General features: G+C 48.3%; 1 protein-coding gene across 8 annotated transcripts in view; it reads left to right on the top strand.

Moving 5' to 3' along the window:
* The window catches only part of Rap1gap2 (RAP1 GTPase activating protein 2), a 270,988-nt gene that overhangs the window by 144,624 nt on the left and 104,639 nt on the right, over positions 1-21,725 (top strand). For all 8 annotated transcript variants that reach the window (XM_063251041.1, XM_063251049.1, XM_063251045.1 and 5 more), the window contains one exon: positions 4,308-4,392. In XM_063251041.1, the coding sequence (XP_063107111.1) occupies positions 4,308-4,392 (85 nt within the window). The remainder of the gene's footprint in view (positions 1-4,307; positions 4,393-21,725) is intronic.

Below are 21,725 nucleotides of genomic sequence, written 5' to 3'. Positions count from 1 at the left end.
GACCACGTGTTGTTGTTCCTTTTTCAAAAATTGAGATATAATTTGTATCTCATAAAATCCATCCTTCTATAATATAATGAAATATAAAGTGAATATTTATATAATTGAGTAGGTTTTAATATTCTTGCAGAGTTGTGCAACCATCAGCACAGTCCAGTTCCAGAATATTTTTATCACCTCAAAAAGAAACTCTTGTCTCTAATAGCAGGTAGTCCCTCTTTCCCCCTCAGGCTCTTAGCAACCAGTAAGTTACATTTTATTTCTGGACTTTTCATTTTGAACTTTTCATAGACATGAAATCCTATAATATGTGGCCCTTTGTGCCCATTGTTTTTCACTTGTGTGTTTTCAAGGTTCATCTGTGTTGTAGCATGTATGATGACTTCATCTCTTTTTATGACTGAGTAATATTCCATTGTAGGAATGACTGCCTTTGTAGGTGGATGGGTGTTTGTGTTGTTTCCACCTTTCAGCTATTATGACTCACATTTCTCACTTTTTCCCTGAGAAGCTCTTTACAGCATTCAGCTGTCTTTATGCTTCTAGTTTGGCTGCTTGGGTGGCGAGAGCTGTGCGTGGTTGGGGCAGTGGGGTGGTGAGAGATGCAGAAAAGTGGAATTTGCAGGTTTCCCAGAATTCTTTGAGAGAGAGGCTTTACACCATCTGCCCCAAAGCCATCTGCTGCTAGGTGGGTATTTTTTCTGCTGTTGATGATTAACTAGAGGTTTTATGGTCCTAAGAGTAAATCCCCAGGGCTAGAAACGGTGCTTATTTGAGATGCCAGAAATGTTTTCTAAGATCCTTAAACAGCTCTGCGCCTTGACTTTTCTGTCTCCACGTGGAGACCACATCACTATTTTATGTCATAGGATTATCACAGTCTGCAGTGTCATAGGACTTTGTTTTTTTTCACAGCCATTACTTTTAATTCCTCAGAATATTGTTGTCCACCTCTTTTCAGGTGAAGGAACTGAGACAAAGAGACATGAGGTAACTTAACCAAGGTCTCACAGCAGAGTGGCAGGTGGAGCAGACCCCAAACCCAGGAATCTTGTGGTTCCTAGTGTCAGTACTGCAGAGGAATTTGCAAATGGTGGTAGACAGTGGAGAGCCTGGGGTAGAGCCATCTGAAGGTGGAGGCAGTGACCCTGGAGGTCTGGTGCTATCACAGGACCACTCCCGTGATCTGCCCAGCCCCGTCTGGTCAACCAGTCCTGTCTAGGTGAGCTGTCTTCCACTCCAAGGTCCTTCGATCCTTTCCCTGCTAGGGCTGCATTTGGCCGAAGCTGGCTGGGGCACACCTGGACTCCCTGGGGGCTCTCCCTTCTGTCCTGGCATCCCTCATGCTTTAAGGGACAGATTCTCAGAGTTAGGAGACCTCAGTGATTTGCAGCTCTGGGCAGCAGAAATACTGAGTGGGTAGCGTGTCTGAGACCGAGGTGGACGAGGCTCTTTGGACTTTCCCGTTCAGCTGCCCTCCCTTTTCCTGCCGAGTGTGTGGTCTTTCTTTCTCCTCTGCCTTCTCCTTCCTTTTCCCTTCCTTCCAGGTTGTCTTCAACACCAACACCTCCTCTTCTTATGGGTCCCTGTGGCCTCTAGGTGGGTCTGGGGCCTTGTGTCTTACAGCACTTTATGGCTTTGTTGACTTTGGGCCATGGAACATGGCAAGATTACTGTGACTCACAAGAAAGTTGTCACTTTGCTTATGATAAATGAAAGCAGACTGGAGGTTATCCCTTGGTGTAACCACATTACTTTGACCTACTCATATGTGATATTTTGCCTGGGTGGGAAAGAAAGGACTGGAATTACATAGAGCATTCCAGCTTATTCTATCTTTATCTTTTTTTTTTTTTTTTCTTTTTCTTATCTGTGTACCAGGTGGTAGCTGGGCCAGATCTGGTTGTCCTGGGGACAGGGTGGTTCACATGTACATGTCATTCTGGTGAGGGCTGGGGCAGGACAAGGTCAAGAACAGCGGATCAGAGTGGGGATGCAGAATCAGGGATTTCATCTTGTTTTTGATTCTCCAGTCACAAGGCCAAGGCCTGGGCTGTGTATGGCTTTCCTGGGGCTGCCATTACCAAGTGCTAAAACGACGGAGGTTAAAGCCACAGACCTGGAGGCCAGAAGTTCAAGATCAAGAGGGGCTGTGTGCTCAATGAAGCTTCTGGGAAACATCCTTCCTTGTCTCTTCTAGCAATCCTTGGCATTCCTGTCCTGTCCTGATTTCAGCGACATCACTCTAACTTCTACCTCCATGGCCACATGGAGCTCCCCATTTATCTGTGTCTTTACGTGGTCATCTTTTATTCTTATAAGGTGCTCAGTTCTTAAATGGGGGAGGGGCAGTAGGTGGTGCAACGTGGGCCCCTATATTAGCTGTTACCCAAAGCTGTGTATATACCAAGGCAAGGTGACTTCTGATTTGCAGCCGAGGCTAATGTGTGTGTACTGATTTCTGATCTTTTTAAGGGTAGTAGCTGTGCCTTCTGCCTACCTGGACTTCATCTCCCGAGTCCTGAACACAGTTCTGGGGCTAATAGGAGTCTATTAGCTAGGGGGGTTTGTTTCTGCTCCTAGGTATCATTTGGGAAATTGTTCTGACTGGAAACTTCCTTGTGTGCCCACTTAGTGGTTCTCTCTGCTCCCTAGGGATGAGACCTGGATGCTGGAAACAAGCTGTCATGGGAGAGGGGCTTAGCCCAGGAAACACTTTTTCCAGAACTCACAGACTGTGGGCAGTAATCACATCTGCTCTGGTCCTAGCTGAGAGGTTGGGGAAGGAGGCCCATCCCTGTTTGTGTGCACGCGAGTGTGCATGTGTGCACATACTGAGTCTTGGCCCTGTTGCTTCCTGTGCTCATTAACAGTCTGGATCAGCACCTAAGGGAGCCCCTCCTTGCAGCTGTCACACATTGTGTCACCAAGGTCCAGGAAGAATTGGGCATAAAGACAGAGAGGGTTGCAGGACGGGAGCTGGTGGTGTCCGGAGTAGCGATTACAGAGATGTTTGGGTTCTGTGCTAAGCCAGATGTGCCCCCAGCTCCTTGTTTGGCTGCTTAGAGGGCAGAGAGAGTAGCTGGCTGTCAGGGCAGCAGGGTTACTGGACCAGGGTAGCACAGCCTGGTTCCTCAAGAGATGTTAGACAAGGCCTGCCCCACGGCTGAGCGGAGCAGGACAGGATGGTGTCTGGGCCTTGGGGCCAAGCCTAGGCCTTTGAGAAGCTGGGGGGCTGAGCTCTGTAGGGAATGTGGGCTTCTCTTACAAAGAAGGCTTGGGTTGGAATTGGCACCCCCACTTGCAGGAGGTGAGCTGGAAATAGGTACAAAAGCATTCCCTCCAGGTGGCAGTGGGGGGTGGTGTTCTTTGATCGGTTAAGTGGGACACAGGTGTCAGGCTGACGCTCCTGGCTGCTTTCAGGTGGGGCTCTTATACAGCCAGGGAGCTTCAACAGCTTAGTCTGGTCTTTGTGGGTTCTCAGTACCGTTATCCCTGCCCTCCTGTTCCCTCTTGGACTTTATCCAGGCACATCCCAGTGTCCCTGTGTTGGGGATTCCCCAGGTTCTGGCCAGCTGGCCCTCCTGCATAACTCACTCTGGAGCCTTTTCCCACTTGGAACAGTCTGCCTGATGATGGGACAGCAAACAAGCTCTCCCTGGTCTCCAGTGAAAGGACCAGATGGGAAGTGGGGAGTGTGAGTGTGACAAACTTGTCACAATCATGTTGCCATGGTGACACAACTCTGGTTTAGATCCCTCTCCCAGGTCCTAGCCCATGTGGACTAAAATAAGTTTTACCTGCAGCTCACATAGCAGGTACCTCTGGCATCTCAGTATCAGTCTCTCTGTGTCTCTGTGTCTGTGTGTCTGTCTCTCTCTGTGTGTGTGTGGTCAGAGAGGCCCAAGAGAAAACACATTCCACATGTTGACCTCTAACGCCTTCTCTTCCCTTCTTAACCCAGTCTTGTGTCTCTTTAGACTCACGGTTCTGAGATTTCAGGTGCACTAGAGTTTCCTGTAGTGCTTTCTAACAGATTTTTGGGCTTCACCTCTATAGAGATTCTGGCATGCACCTAAGAAGTTGCATTTCTGAAAAGTTCCCAAAGGATGCTGGTGGCCCAGGGACTACCCTTAGAATAGCAGTGTTGTAGATGCTGGTATATGTCAGTAAAGAATTGTAGTCTGCTCTAGCTTTTTGCATGGTGTATTAAGCTGTTTTCCCAAGCCCATCTACCCTTAGAGCAGACAGGAAAGGCACAGGCAGCCTCTTGCTCACTGTTTCTCTGTTCTTTGGTCTCTTCACAGGAAGCAGGAGCTGGCCAACAGCTCAGATGTAACCCTCCCAGACCAGCCGCTGTCCCCTCCTCTCACTGCGCCCCCCACCATGAAGGTAAGAGGCCAACGGTCAATTTGTGGGAGAGAGGGAGGGCATGTGAGGGAAAGTCTCGAGGCCTTGCTGTCATTTTGGCTCCAGGCCCAGCTGCCTCTGTCCCAGTGGGGGATGTAAAGGCCTGACACTCCAGAGGCAGGGGCTAATTAAGTTTGCCAGTGCAGGAGGAAAGTGTGATTGAGACTCAGGAGTGTCTGTGTCGAGTGGCACTGGGGACAGACTGTGGCTGAGTGGAGTGGTAGGAGCAATGAGGTTTGGGAGCAAAGGACCAGACCAGAAAAGGACAAGGGGCTGCTGCCCACGATTGCCTGGGGCTGGGGGTGGGCCTTCCTGGAACTTGATGATCACTTTCAAGGTGGTCTGCCTGCCTCTGACTGGCTGGGACAGCCCTGCTACCCCAATCCCTGTGAGAGCGTTACCCTGGAGGCTCTGGGGGGACCAGTGGTTCTTTTCCTATCAGTGCTTTATTCAGCCTGTTTCCTAGGGATCCTATCCCAGGGGGCATAGGACGCTCCTCTTCCTCAAAAGGAGACAGTCATTTCCCCCACCATACCTGTCCTCTTTCACCTGTCCGTCCCCTGGGCAGGATGACCACATAGCCCTGTTCTGGCTCTCAGAGGGGACTTTCAGTCAGCCATTTTTCCTGCCTGAGCTTCCATGTATCCTTTCTCCTGTTTATACCTTGCTGGGTGAGGACTGGCCCTGAAGAAGTCACCTGCTTCCTGAGTCATCTAAAGGGACATGTAGGCCAGCCTCATCTCTGTCCCAGGGCTCTGCTTTGAGGTGACTCAGAGGGAAATAATTAGGCATCTTTTTCCTGATCCTGCATATTATTCTTTCTCTTCCGTGGATGAATCTATGTCAAGTTGAAATCACCCCACGTTGGATGCTCGCCTTTCAGAGCCATGTGACATTTGCCAAGAGGGATTATTTGCAAAGACAGCAGAGCCTGCCCTGGTTGGGTTTGGTGTTCAGCAGTGACCAGAGGGCAGGACAAGGTGCAGTGCTGACGGAGGACAGCTCTACTGTCCTCTTGGTGGGGCACCTGAAGGCCCTGAAAGCCAGGCCACCTTCCCTAGTCTGGCTCCAGTGCTGACCTCTGACCCAGTTGGTTGTTCATGTGTGCAGGGTGAAGCTGTGAGCAGGTTTTCATGCTGAGTTGTGGCCTGTGGTCTCCACCGGGGTGCGAGAAGCTTGTTGATGCTGATAGATGGTGGGAATTTGAAGGGAGAGCTTGAAAACCTCGGAGGAGTCTCAGTCCTCTTTGCAGGCTTTACTCACTGGTTTAATTCATTCAGCACCCAATATTTATTTGAATGTTGTATGAGTCAGAACTTTTAGTTGCACATGACAGAAACATAACTTACTGGGTCCCATCTGACAAAATCTTCAATGATCTGCTTGCCCTTCATTACGAGAATCTTTGCCTTCCCAACAGCAAGTCTAGGTGACAGGCAGAGTTGCATCCAGGAAATCTGCTTCTTCCCCTGTATATTTTATGCGGCTTTTATTCTTTGTCCCTGTGGTAGCAGGATGGTGACAGCTGTTCCTACTGGTTAACTCCACAGATAGAAAAGAATCTTTTCCTCCGTACTTCTCACGAAAGTCCCTGGGAGGAGCATCACTGGTTGTGTGTATATCTCTAAATTAATCACTGTGGCCAGAGAGATGAAAGGTTGTGATTGGCCAGGCCTGAGTCTCATGACCTAAATTATAAAAAATGAGAGTAAGGGAGTAGGGGAGACTTTAGGGAAAGTTGAAACACTTACTACTCTTGAGAAGAAAGGATGCAGTACAGGGTAGGCAGGAGCAATACTTTCTATTTCTGGTGATAATGATGTGATAGGCCCAGGGCTGGGTGCTGGTGGCCTCTGATAGAACAAGATATTGTGGTTTCCTGCTCTCTTGGAGCTGATAGTCTCCCTAGGAGCCAAAAGTTGAAAATATAACAAGAACAAGGCATGCAGTTTAGTTTGGTGCATGTTCAAAGGAGAAGCCATGTGTAGCTCAGTGACAAAAAACACTGGGGCCTGAGGGTGCTTTATCCTACTCTTGGAGAAGGACAGGTGGGATTTCTTTGAGAGAGAGTGGCATTTAAACTGAGTCCTGAGAGCTGCGTAAGACTTAGACAAAGATGGAGTCAGAAAAGAAAAGCACAGGAGCCAGGGATTTAGCTCAGTGGTATAAAGGTGGCGGGCAAAAGGTATCAGAATAGCCAGAGCATCTTAAGTTAGAGATCAAGAAGCTGGGTCTGTAGGTAGGGACCAGATCAAGCAGACACTTGGAAGTTTTGCTAAAGATTCTGGAGTTTTTCCTAATTAAGGGCACTGAGATCACTGAGGATTTTGCCAGAGATGAAGAGATGGGACTTTGGTATTGGGAATTGAACTAATGACCTTGACTTGCAAAGCAAGCACGCGTACCACTGAAATACATCCCTAGCCTGATGATGGGACTTTTTGAACAATCACCCTAGAGGCTGTGAGAAGAATCTATGGGAGGAACAGAGTAGAACCTAGCAGATGCACGGAGGCCACTGCATGAACTTGGGGGAGAGGATAGGGCCTTACTCAGTGTGCCAACAGGGTTATTGGGCAGTAGTCTGATCCCAGATTTCACGGGTGGTAGATTGGTGATGTAAGAGGATTTGAGGAGAACAAAGGAAAGAGTGGCCCCAGTTTTGGAGCAACAGGGCTCGGCACAACCATTTTCTGAGATAAGAGTGGCTCCAGAGGGAGGAGGAGGGTCTCAGTGTAAACACCAAGTTGAACATGCCCTAGACAGGAGCAGGCACGTGGAGAGCAGCTGGGTATTTGGGAGCAGCTCAGAGGGAGGGTCGGGCTCTGGGAGTGGTTCTCCTGGAGAAGGGAACTGAAGTTCTCCAGGGAGAGGGTGAAGGAAAAACCCAGAGGTTCCTGGGCTGGCCCTGTGAGGTGCTCTCTCGGGGAAAGGCCAGTGCTGGGGCCTCTTCGTAAGAAGCTGGATCTAGCATTTCACAGAGAGGGAAGGGCAGCGGGAGGAGTGGCTGCAGAGAGACCAAGCAGGTTATAGATGGCACAGGAGCTGCTGGCAGAGTGGGCTGGAAGTTGCTGGGATGTAATTGAGACCAGTCTCGGAAAGGACAGGATGACAGCGGCTGCCACATGCGTGGGAGTGAGTGGGGTGGACAGACCTTGGGAGGCAGGGAGACCTAAGTGTGCAGACATATTGAAAGGAGGAAGCAGAGAGTCCAAGAGGACGCAGGGTAGGGATGACCAGTAAGTAGTCTGCTGTGGTCTGCTCTAGTCATATCTGGGGCTGGCCGGCCTTAGACAAGCCTGGAGTAGATCAGCAGGCACAAGTTTCAAAAGGCATCCTTTGCCCCACATATGCTGTCCTTTTATTCTCTGAATGTAGCTCAGGAATTTCCTTGCCAGTGAGATTTCTGTCCAGGCCCCAAGGGCAAGGTTGGACCTGGGAACAGGACAAATGTCCCTAAGGATTCTGTCTGGGTCTGAACCCTTTCATGGTTGGTGTTGGGGTGAGTCTGTCAGTTGTTTCTGAATTAAGAGCCTCTCTGTTGCTGTCATTTGGGTTTATTCTGTGGCCCCACAGCCTGTAGCTGTGGTTAGGAGTCTGTCTGTGGCTGGGGCATTTTTTTCCCTTTGTGCAAAAAATAACGGCTCATCAGGGATTTAAAACCACATTCCTCACCTCGCATCCACCTGCCCACCACAGAGGAGTGGCACTTTGTGACCACACTTGCCAAATAATATTGCAGCTCCTCTCTGCTGGTTGTCTGATTCTTTCCCTGCGTAGAACTCAGGTCCCAGTCTTTGAGGCACCAGGTCTTGGTGTGGGGTGGGGGCCTGGGAGATGTTTGTGTACTGCACAGGATATCCAGGCTGGGCGAGCTTGTTCTGGTGCTCATCCTCCAAACGGTTAGTTTTGCCTGACCCTTATATTCCAGCAGACACAGTCTCCCCAGTCTGCGAGAATGGGGTCAGGCCTATGTTTTGTTGATCCCTCTAGAATGTCCAGGTTATTTTTGTACATTGAGGCCTGAGACACGCTGGGATGGAGGTCAGCCACACATACACTCTCTTATTTTTTTCCTCTCTCCTCCAGCTCTTGTTCATGAATTGCTTCTCTGTCCCCTGAGCATCTGGGCAGTGAGGGAATTGGTTTCCTTGGCAATGCAGACTCAGGGTGGGGTGGTAGATACACCTTTTGTTAGTTAGTTTGGGAGTCAGAATGTCGGAGATGGGTAAGGTACTTCCCTTACGGATAAACCAGAGTCCCACAAGTAGAAAATGGCTCACTCAATGACCCAGGGAAGTTAGTTGCACTCTTCTGTAATCAGTAGAGTAAGTGAAAGGCTAAGATCTCATCCCACTCCTTCCATTCAGGGACAGCCCTTCCAGTTGCTTCTGTCCACAGGAGCAGTGCTGCCTGCACCTGAGAATCTCCTCATCCCTTGCTCCTGCCAACATGCCTAGTGCAATCCACCTTTGCATACCCTCCCCCACCTATTTGCTGTTTGTGGTTTTCAAGGAGATTTTTTTTCCCTAATAAGAAGCTGAGAAAAAGCAACCAAAATGATACTGAGCAGATGGGCTGAATGGGAGCCCAGTTCCCAGCAGATCTCAAACTGTGGATGGGGCAGGGTGGGCTGAGAGAGGGGCTGGGGGCTGTTTTCCCAGGATGTGATGGATTGTTTCCAGAACCACATATTTTATTGCACCAGTTTTCACATCTAAATAATTGAGCAGGCACTCAGGAGAGCAGTCATGTGCCCAGCCTGGTGCTGGGTCCTGTGAGACATCCAGTCAAGCTCTGTTCTTGACCCTCAGAAAGCTTGCTGTCTACAGAGGGCCTTCACTGAGCACAGGAAACCATATGGTTCAGCATGTGATGAGGCTCACTGTGAATGTGGCTTCTCAGTGGGTGGAGAGGAGCAGGGAGGCAGGCTAGGGGGGCTGTCAGTGGGAGCCCCATGGAAGTGTGGGGACTGGGCTAACTCCTTACGACTACAGACCCAGCCCTTCTGGGCTCTGAGAAGAGGAGCTGCGCGTGCCTCCCTGGATTCTCCTGAATGTGGGCCCTTCATGGATGCTGACTTCATGCTGGGACTGGGGTTTGCCCTTGATCTGAACCATCACACATGTCCCTGGAGCTCCAGCAATTCTGGGCTGACTGGAAGGTGACTTTTTCTCTCTTTTTGCAAAGGTAACTTGTCAGGCCTTCTCCTTTCCAGAAGAGGGCTATGGAGGCTTGGAGTTCCCCCATAAGGAAGAGCAGAAAGTCTGTGCTTTGCCCACCGTGGCCAGCTGATGCCTCCAGAATCTCTCAGAGAAAAGTGAAGCACGTGTGCCAGCTTCATGTGCCTGGGAAGGATGTGGAGGTCCAGAGACCTCCTCTTTGCCTCCGTCATCCCTGTGGCAGAGCTGTGCTGTGCTCCTCCCTGCCCACAGTTTCTCCTTTTCCAGCTTGTAGCACAGCTCTGGATCAAATCTGTCTCTTTTCCTTGATCCTAGTTCCTATCCCCACTCTTCTGTCCCTGTCCATCAGGACTGATTAAGAGAGGGTCAGCCCCCAACATAGCTACCAATTGTATGTGGACAAGATGAGCCTCCAGGGTGCGTCCCTGCTCTCAGTAGCTAAATAAGTTCCTGTTTCGGTCTGCCTTAAATCAAGGAGCCATATTAGGCTCTCCACCCATAGGCCTATGAGAAATCAAAGGGTGTCAGGGAAGTGGCTCCCGTGGAGATATTGGACAGGGGACAGAAATGGGTGTGCATTTGTAGGAAGGGTGTTGAAAGACATTTGGGGAGGGATTGTTGGGCTGGGTGGAAGGGCCCAGGATATCAGCAGAGAGACCTGGTGTCCCCTCTTCAAGTGAGCCCTGGAAGGGTCTGGAGAGAATAGGTATTTGTTCCCCACACTTCTCTTGGAGGAATGTGCTGTTGGGGTTGTGTAGTTCCTGCCATTTATGTCACCTGTTTCAGATGTGGCTGAGACACATGTTATTCCCTCAGGAGCCGCTTCCCAGAAGCCCTTTGATTTCTTGTAGGACCACAGCAGACACGAGGAAGGACTCATTTGTCTCCTGAGGGTGAGGATGTGTGTGTACTTACCTGTGTAACCCTCCCTCCTCAGGTGTGTACCGCGTGTGGGTACATTTTTTCTGATTTTGTTCACATGTTAAGACCTATTACTACCTTGTATTTTTTGAAAATTACTTTAGGTACAACTGGATTTAAAAAATTTACATACATGTAAATATCTAAATTAAAACTATAAACTTTCATTAATGGACACATTAGTGCTCTCTACATCCTGATCAAGATACAAGACACACACACACACACACACACACACACACACACACACACACACACATATATATATTTGGTCTTTTTGAGACAATTTTGTAGCCCAGGCTGGCTTCAGATTTGCACCAGTTTCCCTGCCTCAGCCTCCTGAGTGCTGGGATAACAGGTGTGTGCCGCCACACCGAGCCAGGATACAGGAAATTTCTAGTACTCAAGAAAGTTCTTTCGGGGCTGGGGATTTAGCTCAGCGGCATAAGTGCCTGCCTTGCAAGCAGGCAGTCGTGAGTTCGATCCCTGGTATCGATGAAAAAGAAAAAGACAAAAAAAAAAACAAAAACAAAAACAAAAGAAAGTTCTTTCATGTCCCTTCCTAGTTGGTGCCATCTACCCCTTCTAGAAGCAACCAGTGTTCTGATTTGCTTTTACCATAAATTAGTTTGCCTGTTCTAGAACTTAGTTCCAATGGAATCATGTACAGTGTACTCCCTTGTGTCCAGGGCAGGGTAGTATGTGTGATATTTGCACACGCAGCTGAATGTCTCAGTAGTTTTTCGGAGTAGTAGTTACTGCAGAGTAATATTATTTCATTGTATGAAATTGTACCTAATTTGCTTGTTTTCCTATCAAGAGACATTCAGATTGTTTCCAGTTAGGGCTGTAAGGAATAACCAAAGCTGTGAGCATTCTGGAACAAGTTTTGTTTGGTTTGTACATGTGTTTTCATTTTCTAGGAGTAAAATTACTCCATCAAAGAATAAGTGAATGTTTAACTTTATATGACAGTGTCCAACTATTTGCTCATGTTTGTACCAGTTTATGTTTTCACCAATAATGGCATGAGAGCTCTGGCTGCTCCACGTTGCCACCATTGTTCATCTTTCTACTTTTAACCACTCAAGTGGGTGTGTGTTGGTATCGCACTGGAGTTTTAATTTGTGTTTTTCTCATGACTAATGCTGTTGAACTGATTGAGAATGATCTCAATTTAATTGTGTATGATATGGTGCAAGGGTACAGGTCCATTTATTCTTGTATGGATATCCTGTTGTTCCAGCATTATTTCTTTCCGCACTGAATTGATTTGGTGTTCTAGTAAAAAACCCTGCTGGCTATAGATGTACATCCATGTATTTGTGTAGTGTTTCTTTGGACTAGGAACAGAAAATATGTGACCCTTGTGCCATCATGCCACCATATGCCCCCCTGTGACTGATATTAGTAATGATCCTAAGAACTTAGGCCTGGTTTCAGCCTCCTGTCCAACAAAGCACCATAGACATCCTCCTGACAGTCACGTGGAATTGCCATTGGAGATTGATTACTTTTGGCATGTATGAGGGAAATTGTCACAAGAGGTTAAGTTGTTTGCTCAAGGTCCCACAGCTAGTGAGTGGCAGAGCCAGGATTGGGACTCGGTTCTGTCTGTGTGCTCTGAAGCCTGTGGAGTGGCAGCCACTGCTCCACTCTATATGGATCTTCTGAGCAAGCTGTTTGGTTTCGCTGGCTTCCAGTCTTTCCACCTGTGTGATGGGCAGTGGCCACCTGAAGAGTGAAGTTGGGGAGTAACAGGGTAAGTCAGTCAAGGAGCGTCTAACAGAGGAGGCCTCTGTAACTGGTTGTGATGAGATTGAAGGTCATGATCCTTGTCCTTGAGAATGGATAGTTAGAGCTGCTCTCTGGGGAACCCAGAGCTGCCAGCTCACAGGAGTTCCTCACCTGTCCCCAAGTGTCTCTGGGGTCCTATTTCATGTCCCAGAGGGAAGCCCTCCTTCCTAGAAATTGCTAATGGAGGCTCATGCCGTAGTCCTTGGGCTTTCTATTCATGCTGTCTGGGACTTGTTCTTTTTCTCCTCTGGGTGGGAGGAACAGGGTACTGGGCTCCAGAATTCTCCCTCTGAGCCTTCTTCTCTTCTTTGATTTTCCAGCTCATCTCTCTTTCCTTCATCCTGGCCACAGGATCTTGCATGCCCTGAAGGCTACTCCTGTCCTTTGTCCTGGGCTGGGTCTCTGTGAAGAGCTTCTTCAAAGAGATGAAGATGTATAGAGAAGGACAGGATTTCTGTAGCCACTGTAACTAGCTACTCGGTGTAACTTAACCGCTTAGCTGTGTAACTTCTCTGTGCCTCCCTGTTTGCAGAATAGGAATAATAAGAGTTTCTCCCTCATGTGCTTGTAGTGAAGGTTACTTGAGATAGTGTGCTTTTATCTAGGATAAAGGCATGTAATACTTGCTACATGAATATGTCATTATTATTCTTCTAAAAAACTTCATTCTAAGACAGCAATGCTTAGAAAGTCTGGAAGTACATCACAATTTTCCTGTTGTTATTGTAGTTTTTCCATAGAATTTCTGGGTTTCTGCCTTGCCTTTTGCCCACAGTGGAGAGGTCTGACCATGTGGAATGAACAAGAACTAAATTGCATTTTGTGGGAGTGGTCCTACATGTGACTGTGTGTCAGATGCAAACCCTGCCTGATCAATGTGGATGACAACGAAAGTGATAGAAAAAAAACCCAAACAAGGATTTGGTCCAGGAAACTGGGGGATGATGACTTTGCGGAGAGTCCTGTTCTGGATTGTGCTCCAAAGTTTTGCTGAGTCCAGCAGCCCTGACCTAAACGGGAATCACAAACCAGGTGGTCTCCATGACAGCAGGAACCTGCAAGGCTAGCATTCTCCTGAAGGTTTCTGGGATTGGACAGTGGAGAGGCTTGGATAATTCAAGGCATTGAGAGTTCTGAGGTTGGTCTTGGAACATATTTTATGATGTCACCAAAAGCATCCTTCCTAATTCCTTTTGGCTAGAAGTAATATTAAAATGAGCCCTGTCTGGGGTAGACTTTGACCTTGTGGGGAACACTGGGAGGCAGGAGGCAGGACTGGTGAAGCAGTCCTGAGCAGCAGGACTGTGAAGATGCTTCGGTGCAGGCTCTTTTTCTCTCAGGCCTCTTTCTTAGGGTGCCCTTCTCATCTTGCTACCTGTCAGTCAAGGCTGGGTCTCAGCTACCTCACTTATGTTCAAAAGATGCTGATGGAGCACGTGGCCTTCAGAGCATCTCCTTATGATGTTTCTGGGCTAGTTACACCCATCGCCTTTGGAGGCCGGACCAGCTGTCCTCACCCAGAACTTAGCACCTGGTACTCTGACATTCCTGCTTATTTCACATTCTCCTTCCCCGGTGACTTGTGCCAGGTCCTGCTTTTTAATAACCAGCTGTGAGACCTTGTGCAGTTCAGTAATGTTCTTAATGTTCTTTGAGCCTCAGCTGCTTCATTTATAGAACTGAGCTCACCGCAGAGGGGTTTTGTGAGGATTTAAGAGCCATGGGTTCATCAAAGATTAGGCACCATATAGGTAGTCTGTGTAGGTGCCTATGAATGCTAGTGGTTATTATTAGGACTAAAATAGGAAGTGGCTTCAGTGACAAGCCTGCTTCTTTCTTCCAGCCACTGTAGACACTTCCCTGAGACCAGATGATCTTGGGGTATGGCCTGATTCTCTGTCCAACCCCAACCCTGCACACAAATGTCATTTACCTGATTCTTAAACCAAGTATCTGGGGCGTTGGCGACCAGTGGATGATGGGCTCTGTGTTTGCTCCTGAAGTATGTCACTTGTGGAGTCCTGAGCCCCCGTAAGTCCTTCTGTAGGTCTCTCTCCTGTTGACTGTTCCACTGGCTCCCTGGCAGACTCCTTGCTCTTGGTGCAATGTGACAGGAGGGTTCCAGCCTTGGGCTGTGTGTTTGTTTCTAAGGCTATCACAAACTTGGTAGCTTAAAACAACAGAGATTTATTCTTCCATGGTTCTGGAAGCTGGAGGGCTGAGATCCAGTTGTCTGAAGTGCCTTGCTCTCACCAAAAGCTCTAGAGGAGAGTCCTGGCTTGCTTCTTCCAGCTTCTGAGGCTTCCAGGTGTGCCTTTGGCTCAGGCCCGCATGGCTGTGCTCTGCCTCCATTTCTACATGGCCTCTTGTCTCCCTGGGTGCCACTAGTTCATGTGTCTCTCCTAAGGACAGTGGTCATTGGCTGTACAGCCCTCTTGGGTAAGCCCAGATGATGATCTCATCTTCAGATTCTTATCTTAATTATATCTACTATCTCAGTTCCTGGTGCTTCAATAATGAGATGTTGTAGCCTGAGTAATTTATAAGCATTAGAAATTTATTTCTCACAGTTGCAGAAGCTGCTTCCTAGTGCTTGGTAGTTGTATGCTTACGTGGTGGCCAAGCAAAGGGACCTAATTAGTTCCCTTCTCTCAAAGCTTTTACCTTGCAGGACTATTACCTCAGTGTTTAAATTCTGATGGGTGAATTTGGGAAGACACATGCATTCAAACCCTGGCATGTGCCAAGACCTATTTTCCAGGTAAGATCACATTCATAGGACATATCTCCCAGGTGCTAACATTTAACCTTCTGCAAAGTCTGGGATGCCCTCCCTTGAATCCCAGAACCCTGCCTGCACCTGCTCCACCCTTGTCTAGCTGAATGTGAAATTTGACTACAAAGGTGTGGTGTGAGGAGGGCATTGCTGGGCCAGGAGAATCTAGCCCAGTGAAGCTGCAGCTCACGTAGACAGATTGGAGCAAGTCTTTCCCCTCCTCATCACCACAGGAGCCCGTGTGCAAGGAGTCCACAGGAGATGCTTAATAAATGCTCACCATAGGTGACTGACAGTCTTCTTCCATTGATCTACCTTGAGAACTGGTGATGAACAAGGATGCCCAGATTTTCTTAGAGAATTTTTATAAGGTCTCTTTTTTTCACAAGTCAACAAAAACCAAAACCCAAGACAAAACCCTCCTAAGAAGCTAGTTTTAATAATTATATATGCTTATTATTAAAAGCTTAAGCCATTATAAAGTGCAAAAAAGTACATTATTAAACAACTAAGCCAGGCATGGTGGCACACACCTGTAATCCCAGCAGTCTGGAAGGCTGAGGCAGGAGGATTGCAAGTTGGAGCCACGTTGGGCAACATAGTGAAACTTTGTCTAAAATAAAAAAAATAAAAAATGGACTCTGGGTATAGATCAGTGGGAGATTTCAATCTCCAGGACCACAAAACAAAATATCCCCCCAAGACCCCCCCCAAACCCTAATAATCCTGAAATGCAAGAATATTCATTCTTAGTATTTGCTTAGCACACAGGCATCTTGGCATTGTACACACAGAGGCATACATAAATGGGACCATCTGTTTGTGCTTTTTGGTAATAACAGAGTTCAGTTTGATTTTCCTTACATTTAACTAATGGGGAGGGAGTGGAAATCCCAAACAGCTCAGAAGGAAATTGCTGCTGTAGTTTAGAGAGATGTTTCCTGTCTAAAAGATGTATTAATTTTTATGAGTTTTTTTGTAGACAAAATTCTTTTGGGGGTACTGGGACTTGAACTCATGACCTCACACTTGCCAGGCCAGTGCTGTGCTGCTGAGCTATATCCCTGCCCTATGAATTTTTAAAGGTGAGAGAAATGATTATAATCAGGAATTAAATCATCAAGGGCAGAGGTAATTTAAGAAGAAAATATTTCAACTCTGTATGTTGTGATTGGACCCTGCTTTGACGTACAAGAACTGGGTGGTTTTGGAGGGAAGATGGTGCTGGCTGAGCGTTGGCGCTTGGAGGGTGCACTCCTGGAGGGGAGTTGCTGTTCTCAGAAGGGCCGGCCTGTCCAAATACATGGAAGGAGTCTTCAGAGCCAGACCCAGTAACATGCAAACCAAGCTGAACCAGTCTCAGGAGCCAGCTGGGTGTGTGAGCTATGACGCAGGCAGAGCCGATTTGATTTGGCAGTGAGACCAAGAAGTTTCTGAAATGTCAGGTGTTCCTATGGTGCCTGGCTGGCTATCCATGAGAAGGCAGACGCAGGGGCTGAACTGCCTGGTGGCAGAGAAGGAATTAGGGAGAAAGGAAATGAGCTGGATGAAGGGGGAGCAGAAGAGGCAAGGAGAGATGAGAAGGGGAAGAAAGTAGAGGAAAAGAGGAGAGGCCAGGGTGGTGGAGAAGGAGAGAAAAGGGATTAAAAAGGTGACAGGGAGGAGTCAGATTTGCATCATCAGTGTGCATGGATTGGTAGGCCTGAGGCGAATTTGTCCCCAGACAGGTGTTATTTGGCCGACGCGATGGTGTTTAGAAGCCCATCTTTCTATCTACGGGCATGGGCTCCCTTTAGTCTGGTGCCTGCTGCTTGTTTCTCGAGCTGTCATATCCTGGGGGCTGACCCTGCTGGGGGCCATCCTCTAAGGTAACCAGGATGGCGTATCAGAATGGTCCTGAGAATCAGGTCAGATCCCTCGTGGCTGCCTGGTATCATTTCACTGTGGATGTCCAGACGGGGTTCAGAGCTGTCCTAGGGTACCCCCTCCGGTGTGTGCTACATGCATGGCCAGTAGACCTGGGCCATGGGAGACAGGAAGCGACAGCTGTGGAAGGTTTATATTGGGCCTCCTGCTTGGTGACTTCTGGTCAAACTGGGAAGATAAAATCTCTATGATATGCAGGTATAATGGCTGTGAGGAGGAAGAACCACAGTAGCTGCCCACTGAAAGTGACACAAGATGATAATAGACCCGACTGTGTGGTCCAGTGGTGCCTGCTTGCATGTTTAACCCAAGGAGACCCAGATAAACTAAAACCGCAGGAAGTCCTTAGTCCCTTCAGTTGTTTCTCCAAGAGGAGATTGATTCTGGGATTACTGGGGGAAACTTCCAGGCCTCAGAGCTTAAGCGTAAGCCGCCTCAAACACCAGGACAGCAAGGCAGGGAAGAGGTCAGGAGCCTTGAGCAGTTTTGAGGAACACAATGGTTAGTCTATAAAGCCTGTAGTGGGTCCAGGAAGTGCTGGGGCTGGGTCAGGTTTAGGAATCTTGTCACAGGAGAGCCAGGTCGGTTTAGATATCCAGAACCCAAAGGCACCTGAAGTTCGTGCTGGTGGCAGAGGTGGGAGCCAGAAATCCAGGTGCCTGGACTGACAGCCTGGCTTGCTTAGAGAGAATAGCTTGAGCCCTTGGTGGGAAGTCCCAAGTCCTGTGGGCACAGTGTGATCTGGACCTGTTAGGGCTCCTTTCTGCCTATATCCTCGGCATGGGGGAGGGCCGCAGTTTATACCTGGTTTTTCAAGGAATAATTCAGAACTTCAAGATAGTTATAAAAAAAAGAGTAAAGAAAAGCTGCTATTAATTAACATTTATATAAGACAAGGTCTCACTACACACTTCAGGCTGGCCTCGAACTTACTGTGTAACCTAGGCTGATCTTGAACTTTTGCTGATCCACCTGCCGTGGCTCCTGAATGCTAGGATTGCAAGCGTGTGTCACAATGCCTAGCTTGAAAGAAATGTTTTAAGAAAAATTCATTTGTAGTATTGGCTATTGAACCAAGGGCGTCATGCATGCTAGGAAAGTGCTCTACCACTGAGCTATACCTCAGCCCAAATTGAAGGAGAGACAGACCGTGACTACATATCATAGGATGTTTCAGTTTTGAGGAGTTGAGGCTTACTAATTCATTGCCATAAGCCAGAGTGGTACAGTTTCTCCCGCCTCATGAGGCCAGAGTGGACTTGTACCTGTAGGCGGTTTCTGCTAGTTTTTATGGCTGCTGTAACAAATGACCATGAATATGGGGCTTAAGGCAACACAGATACATCATCTTATGTTTCTGGAGATCAGAAATCTGAAATGGACCTCATTAGCTTAAAATCAAGGTATTGGCAAAGCTGCGTTTCCTTTAACAGTTCTAGGGGAGAATAGATTTCTTACCTTTTCCAGCTTGTAGGAAGCTACCTGTGTGCCTTGCTTGGCTCCATTCCTATCTTTATAGCCAGCACCACTGGACCAAGTTCTTTCCGTGCTGCCATCTCTGTTTCACATCTGTGTCATCCTTCTGATTATAAACTCTTAAATACTTTGGACCCAGCTATGCTCCCATTCCCAGCTCACCTTGTTCTAACATTAATTCTCTCTGTAGCTTTAATCCCTTTGTTACATAACCCCACCTGTGCACAGGTGGGTCATTGTTCAGACTGTCAAAAGGTCAGGTCTCCTTCATGGTTCAGTGGGAGAGCCTGGGCCTTGTGTAGTAGTCCTGGGTTCCATATCTGTAAATTGTCATCTTAACCTGTTTCCTAGAGGAAATTCTAGAGTGCCCAGCACACAGTAGGTCTTTCGGTGGGATCCTGTGGCTGTGTGACTCATTCTCCACCCGCCTCATTTTGATGTTGCTTTGCGAGCCAGTGGCTAATTATATGATTTCCAGTGTCTTCCCCCTGCTCTCAAGGCTGGGGGCTATGAGGCCTGTTAAATGTTCTTAAGTTTTTTCCTGCAGAAAAAGCCACACATAGAGTTGAGACGTAACTTTGATTTTTGAACCTGTCAGCAAGTAATTTGTAGGTCCTCCATTCTGGTGGAAAGGTAATGAAAAAACAAAACAAAAAACTCACCAAGACATAATTTGAGTTTTATTTGCCAGGTCCCTATTTGGACTTGTCCAATCTGTTTTTGAAGGAATATGACACAGTGTCATTGCTTGCCTCCAGTCACAAATTGTCATCTTCTCTGATCTAACCTAAATCTTTGCTGATGCAGTTTCAGTCTGCTGGCTCTCAGTTTGGCCAGCAGGGAAGCAGCAAAGCTGCCCACAAGGTCTATCATGACACCTAATCCCTGCAGTGTGCTCCTGTCTTGTTCTCATGAGTCCACTATTTCCATCTCAAGGACCTGGATCACTCTGCTGCTTCCCATCAGAATGGGCATTTGTGGTGGAGAGTGCAGGTTTGAGGTCATCAGGGGTGAGGGTGGGAAGACATGGGAGCGGAGACAGAACTTTATTCTGCTCAGAATAGCTGTACTGAGATAACCCTCCCCAGGTGACCTGCCTGGCATGGAAAGTCCCCCTCTTGTTCCCCCAGGTCAGATAGTGTTGCCTGGCTACGAGTAGGCTCTGGCAGGGAGAGTAAACAGGCACACATGTTTAAAATTCAATGTCACTGCCTAGCAAACATCTGCAGGGCCTTCCAGCCCGCTGGTAATCTCTAATTCTCCTCCATCTATGTGCGTGGGGCTCTGACCCAGATGGTTTCTTCTGGGAATTGGCCATCAGCTGTTGAGGGGTGAGATGGGGCTGGTCAGTCTCAGCCTTGGTCCCCTGAGGAATGTCACCCAGATACTCTAGGCAGACTCCTGAGATACCCTGGGGCTGCTCTGATCTCTCAGCTGGGTGGAACTTCAAGGGCAGGGGGCTTCAGAAGTGTCTCATCCAGATTCTTATCCAGCCCTGTGAACTGTGTGCCCCTGTGAACTCTGGGCACCCGGCACAGGTGGAGTGAGACATAAAATCCAGCCAAGCCTGCCCCTTGAGGACACCTTTTCTAATTGATCCCTCTAGAGAAGTCCCATTTTCTAATTCACAGATCGGTGCTTCATAGGCGAGCCCTTGTCCTCCTAAAGGCAAACTCACAAAGCTGGTTGAATCCCAAAGACTTCCTGTGGGATGCTGAGCATGGCGTAGCTAGGTCCCGGACAGCCTCATTTCTTACTGACATAGAGCAGGGGTCCTAGCAGCTGGTGGAGCTGAGGGAGGTGGGTGGGAAGGCAGGGAAGTCTTATCCTAGCTGGAGATGGCACATGGCTACCTGGGGCATCTCTTGGGGGACTTGATGGGAAGGTGTCCTGGTGAGGCCATTCCTGGGAGGGGTCACTTAAGACAGCATGGATGGCCTCAAGCTGGTCCTGTTGGCTGCTGTCCCTCATGGACTTCATGCCTGCAACTCTTGTAGCACAGGATTCTCCTCTCACACCTAACTCATAGCATCCCTCATTCTTTCCAAATCTTACTTAAGACGCAACTTGGAAGCCTCCCTGTGGAAGAACCTTCCCTGTACTCTTCTCTTGGGAGCTTGTGTGGTTTGCTGTCTTGCACAGAGCATCTTAGTCCAGGAGTGCTAGGACTGTCTCTTCACTCACTTTGTCTCTACCTGCTGAGTTCCCCATTTGGATTAGGCTCTGTGGAGGGTCTAGGGATACACTGGGGTACCTGGCAGACACAGTTCCTGCCCTCATGGAGCTTATCTTTAGTGAGAGAGAGGAACTGTGAAGGAGCAGCAGTCAGATGACTCCAGCTTATGATGGAGTGAGGTGAGACTCAGCATGGTGTTAGGGTGCTCATGACTTTCAAGGGTGCTATTCAGGAAATTAGTGTCTGCAGAAGGAAGAAATAGCCTTCCACGGGGGACAGGGAAGCTAAAGCCTGACGGATGAGGAGGAAGGGTTGTGTGATGGATGGGGTGTGGGCCTGGACCTGGAAAAGAAGTGCAAGGTATCAGGGCAGGGAAGAGCCTGTGCTGCGAAGAGCAGAAGGGAGCCCTGCATGGCCGCACAGTGGCCTGAGTGAGTGGAAGATACAGAGGCAGAGTGCACCTGATATGTGCAGTTCAGCAGGGGGTTGGGATTTTAATTGGCGACTCCTGTGATTCACATCAGGTGGGCAGCAGATGAGCAGATGTGGAGTCTGGGCAGGAAGTGGAGGGGCCTCGGACCTGGCTGTTGAAGGAGGATTGCAGGAAGTGGACGATTAAGGGAATATTGTGGAATATGAAGCTACAGGGTGAGCTGATGGATTGGATATGAGAATCGAGGGAGAGGGAGGCATCTAGATGTCTGCTCATCCTGGACTTGGCTTGAGTGGTGGATTTTCCCCCATTTTTCTGAGATGGAGACACACCAAGATTGATATACTCGTGAGGTAAATAAGTAGAAACATCAAATATCCATTGGGAGATGCTAATTTGGTGATCCAGGGAGAGGTCATGGTTGGAGTTATCCTTTTTGGGGAATTAGCTTAGAGACGGTATTAGATGGTGGACAGAGATGAGAGGAGGGCCCAGTTGAGTGTGGGGATCTCTGGCCTTTAGTGGTCACACGGAGGAAGTGGAGCTTCAGGGAGGGCTGAAGGATACCAGGAGAGCCAGGCTGTTGTGAAAACCCAGAAAATCACCATGAGAAGGAAGGAGTTGAGG

The sequence above is a fragment of the Cavia porcellus genome, unplaced genomic scaffold (genome assembly GCF_034190915.1).
Source record: "Cavia porcellus strain 051 isolate PalLab524CR breed Dunkin Hartley unplaced genomic scaffold, mCavPor4.1 scaffold_6, whole genome shotgun sequence".
Taxonomy (NCBI): Eukaryota; Metazoa; Chordata; class Mammalia; order Rodentia; family Caviidae; genus Cavia; species Cavia porcellus.
Note: the sequence above shows the minus strand (reverse complement) of the source record. Positions and strands in the feature narration are given on the sequence as shown.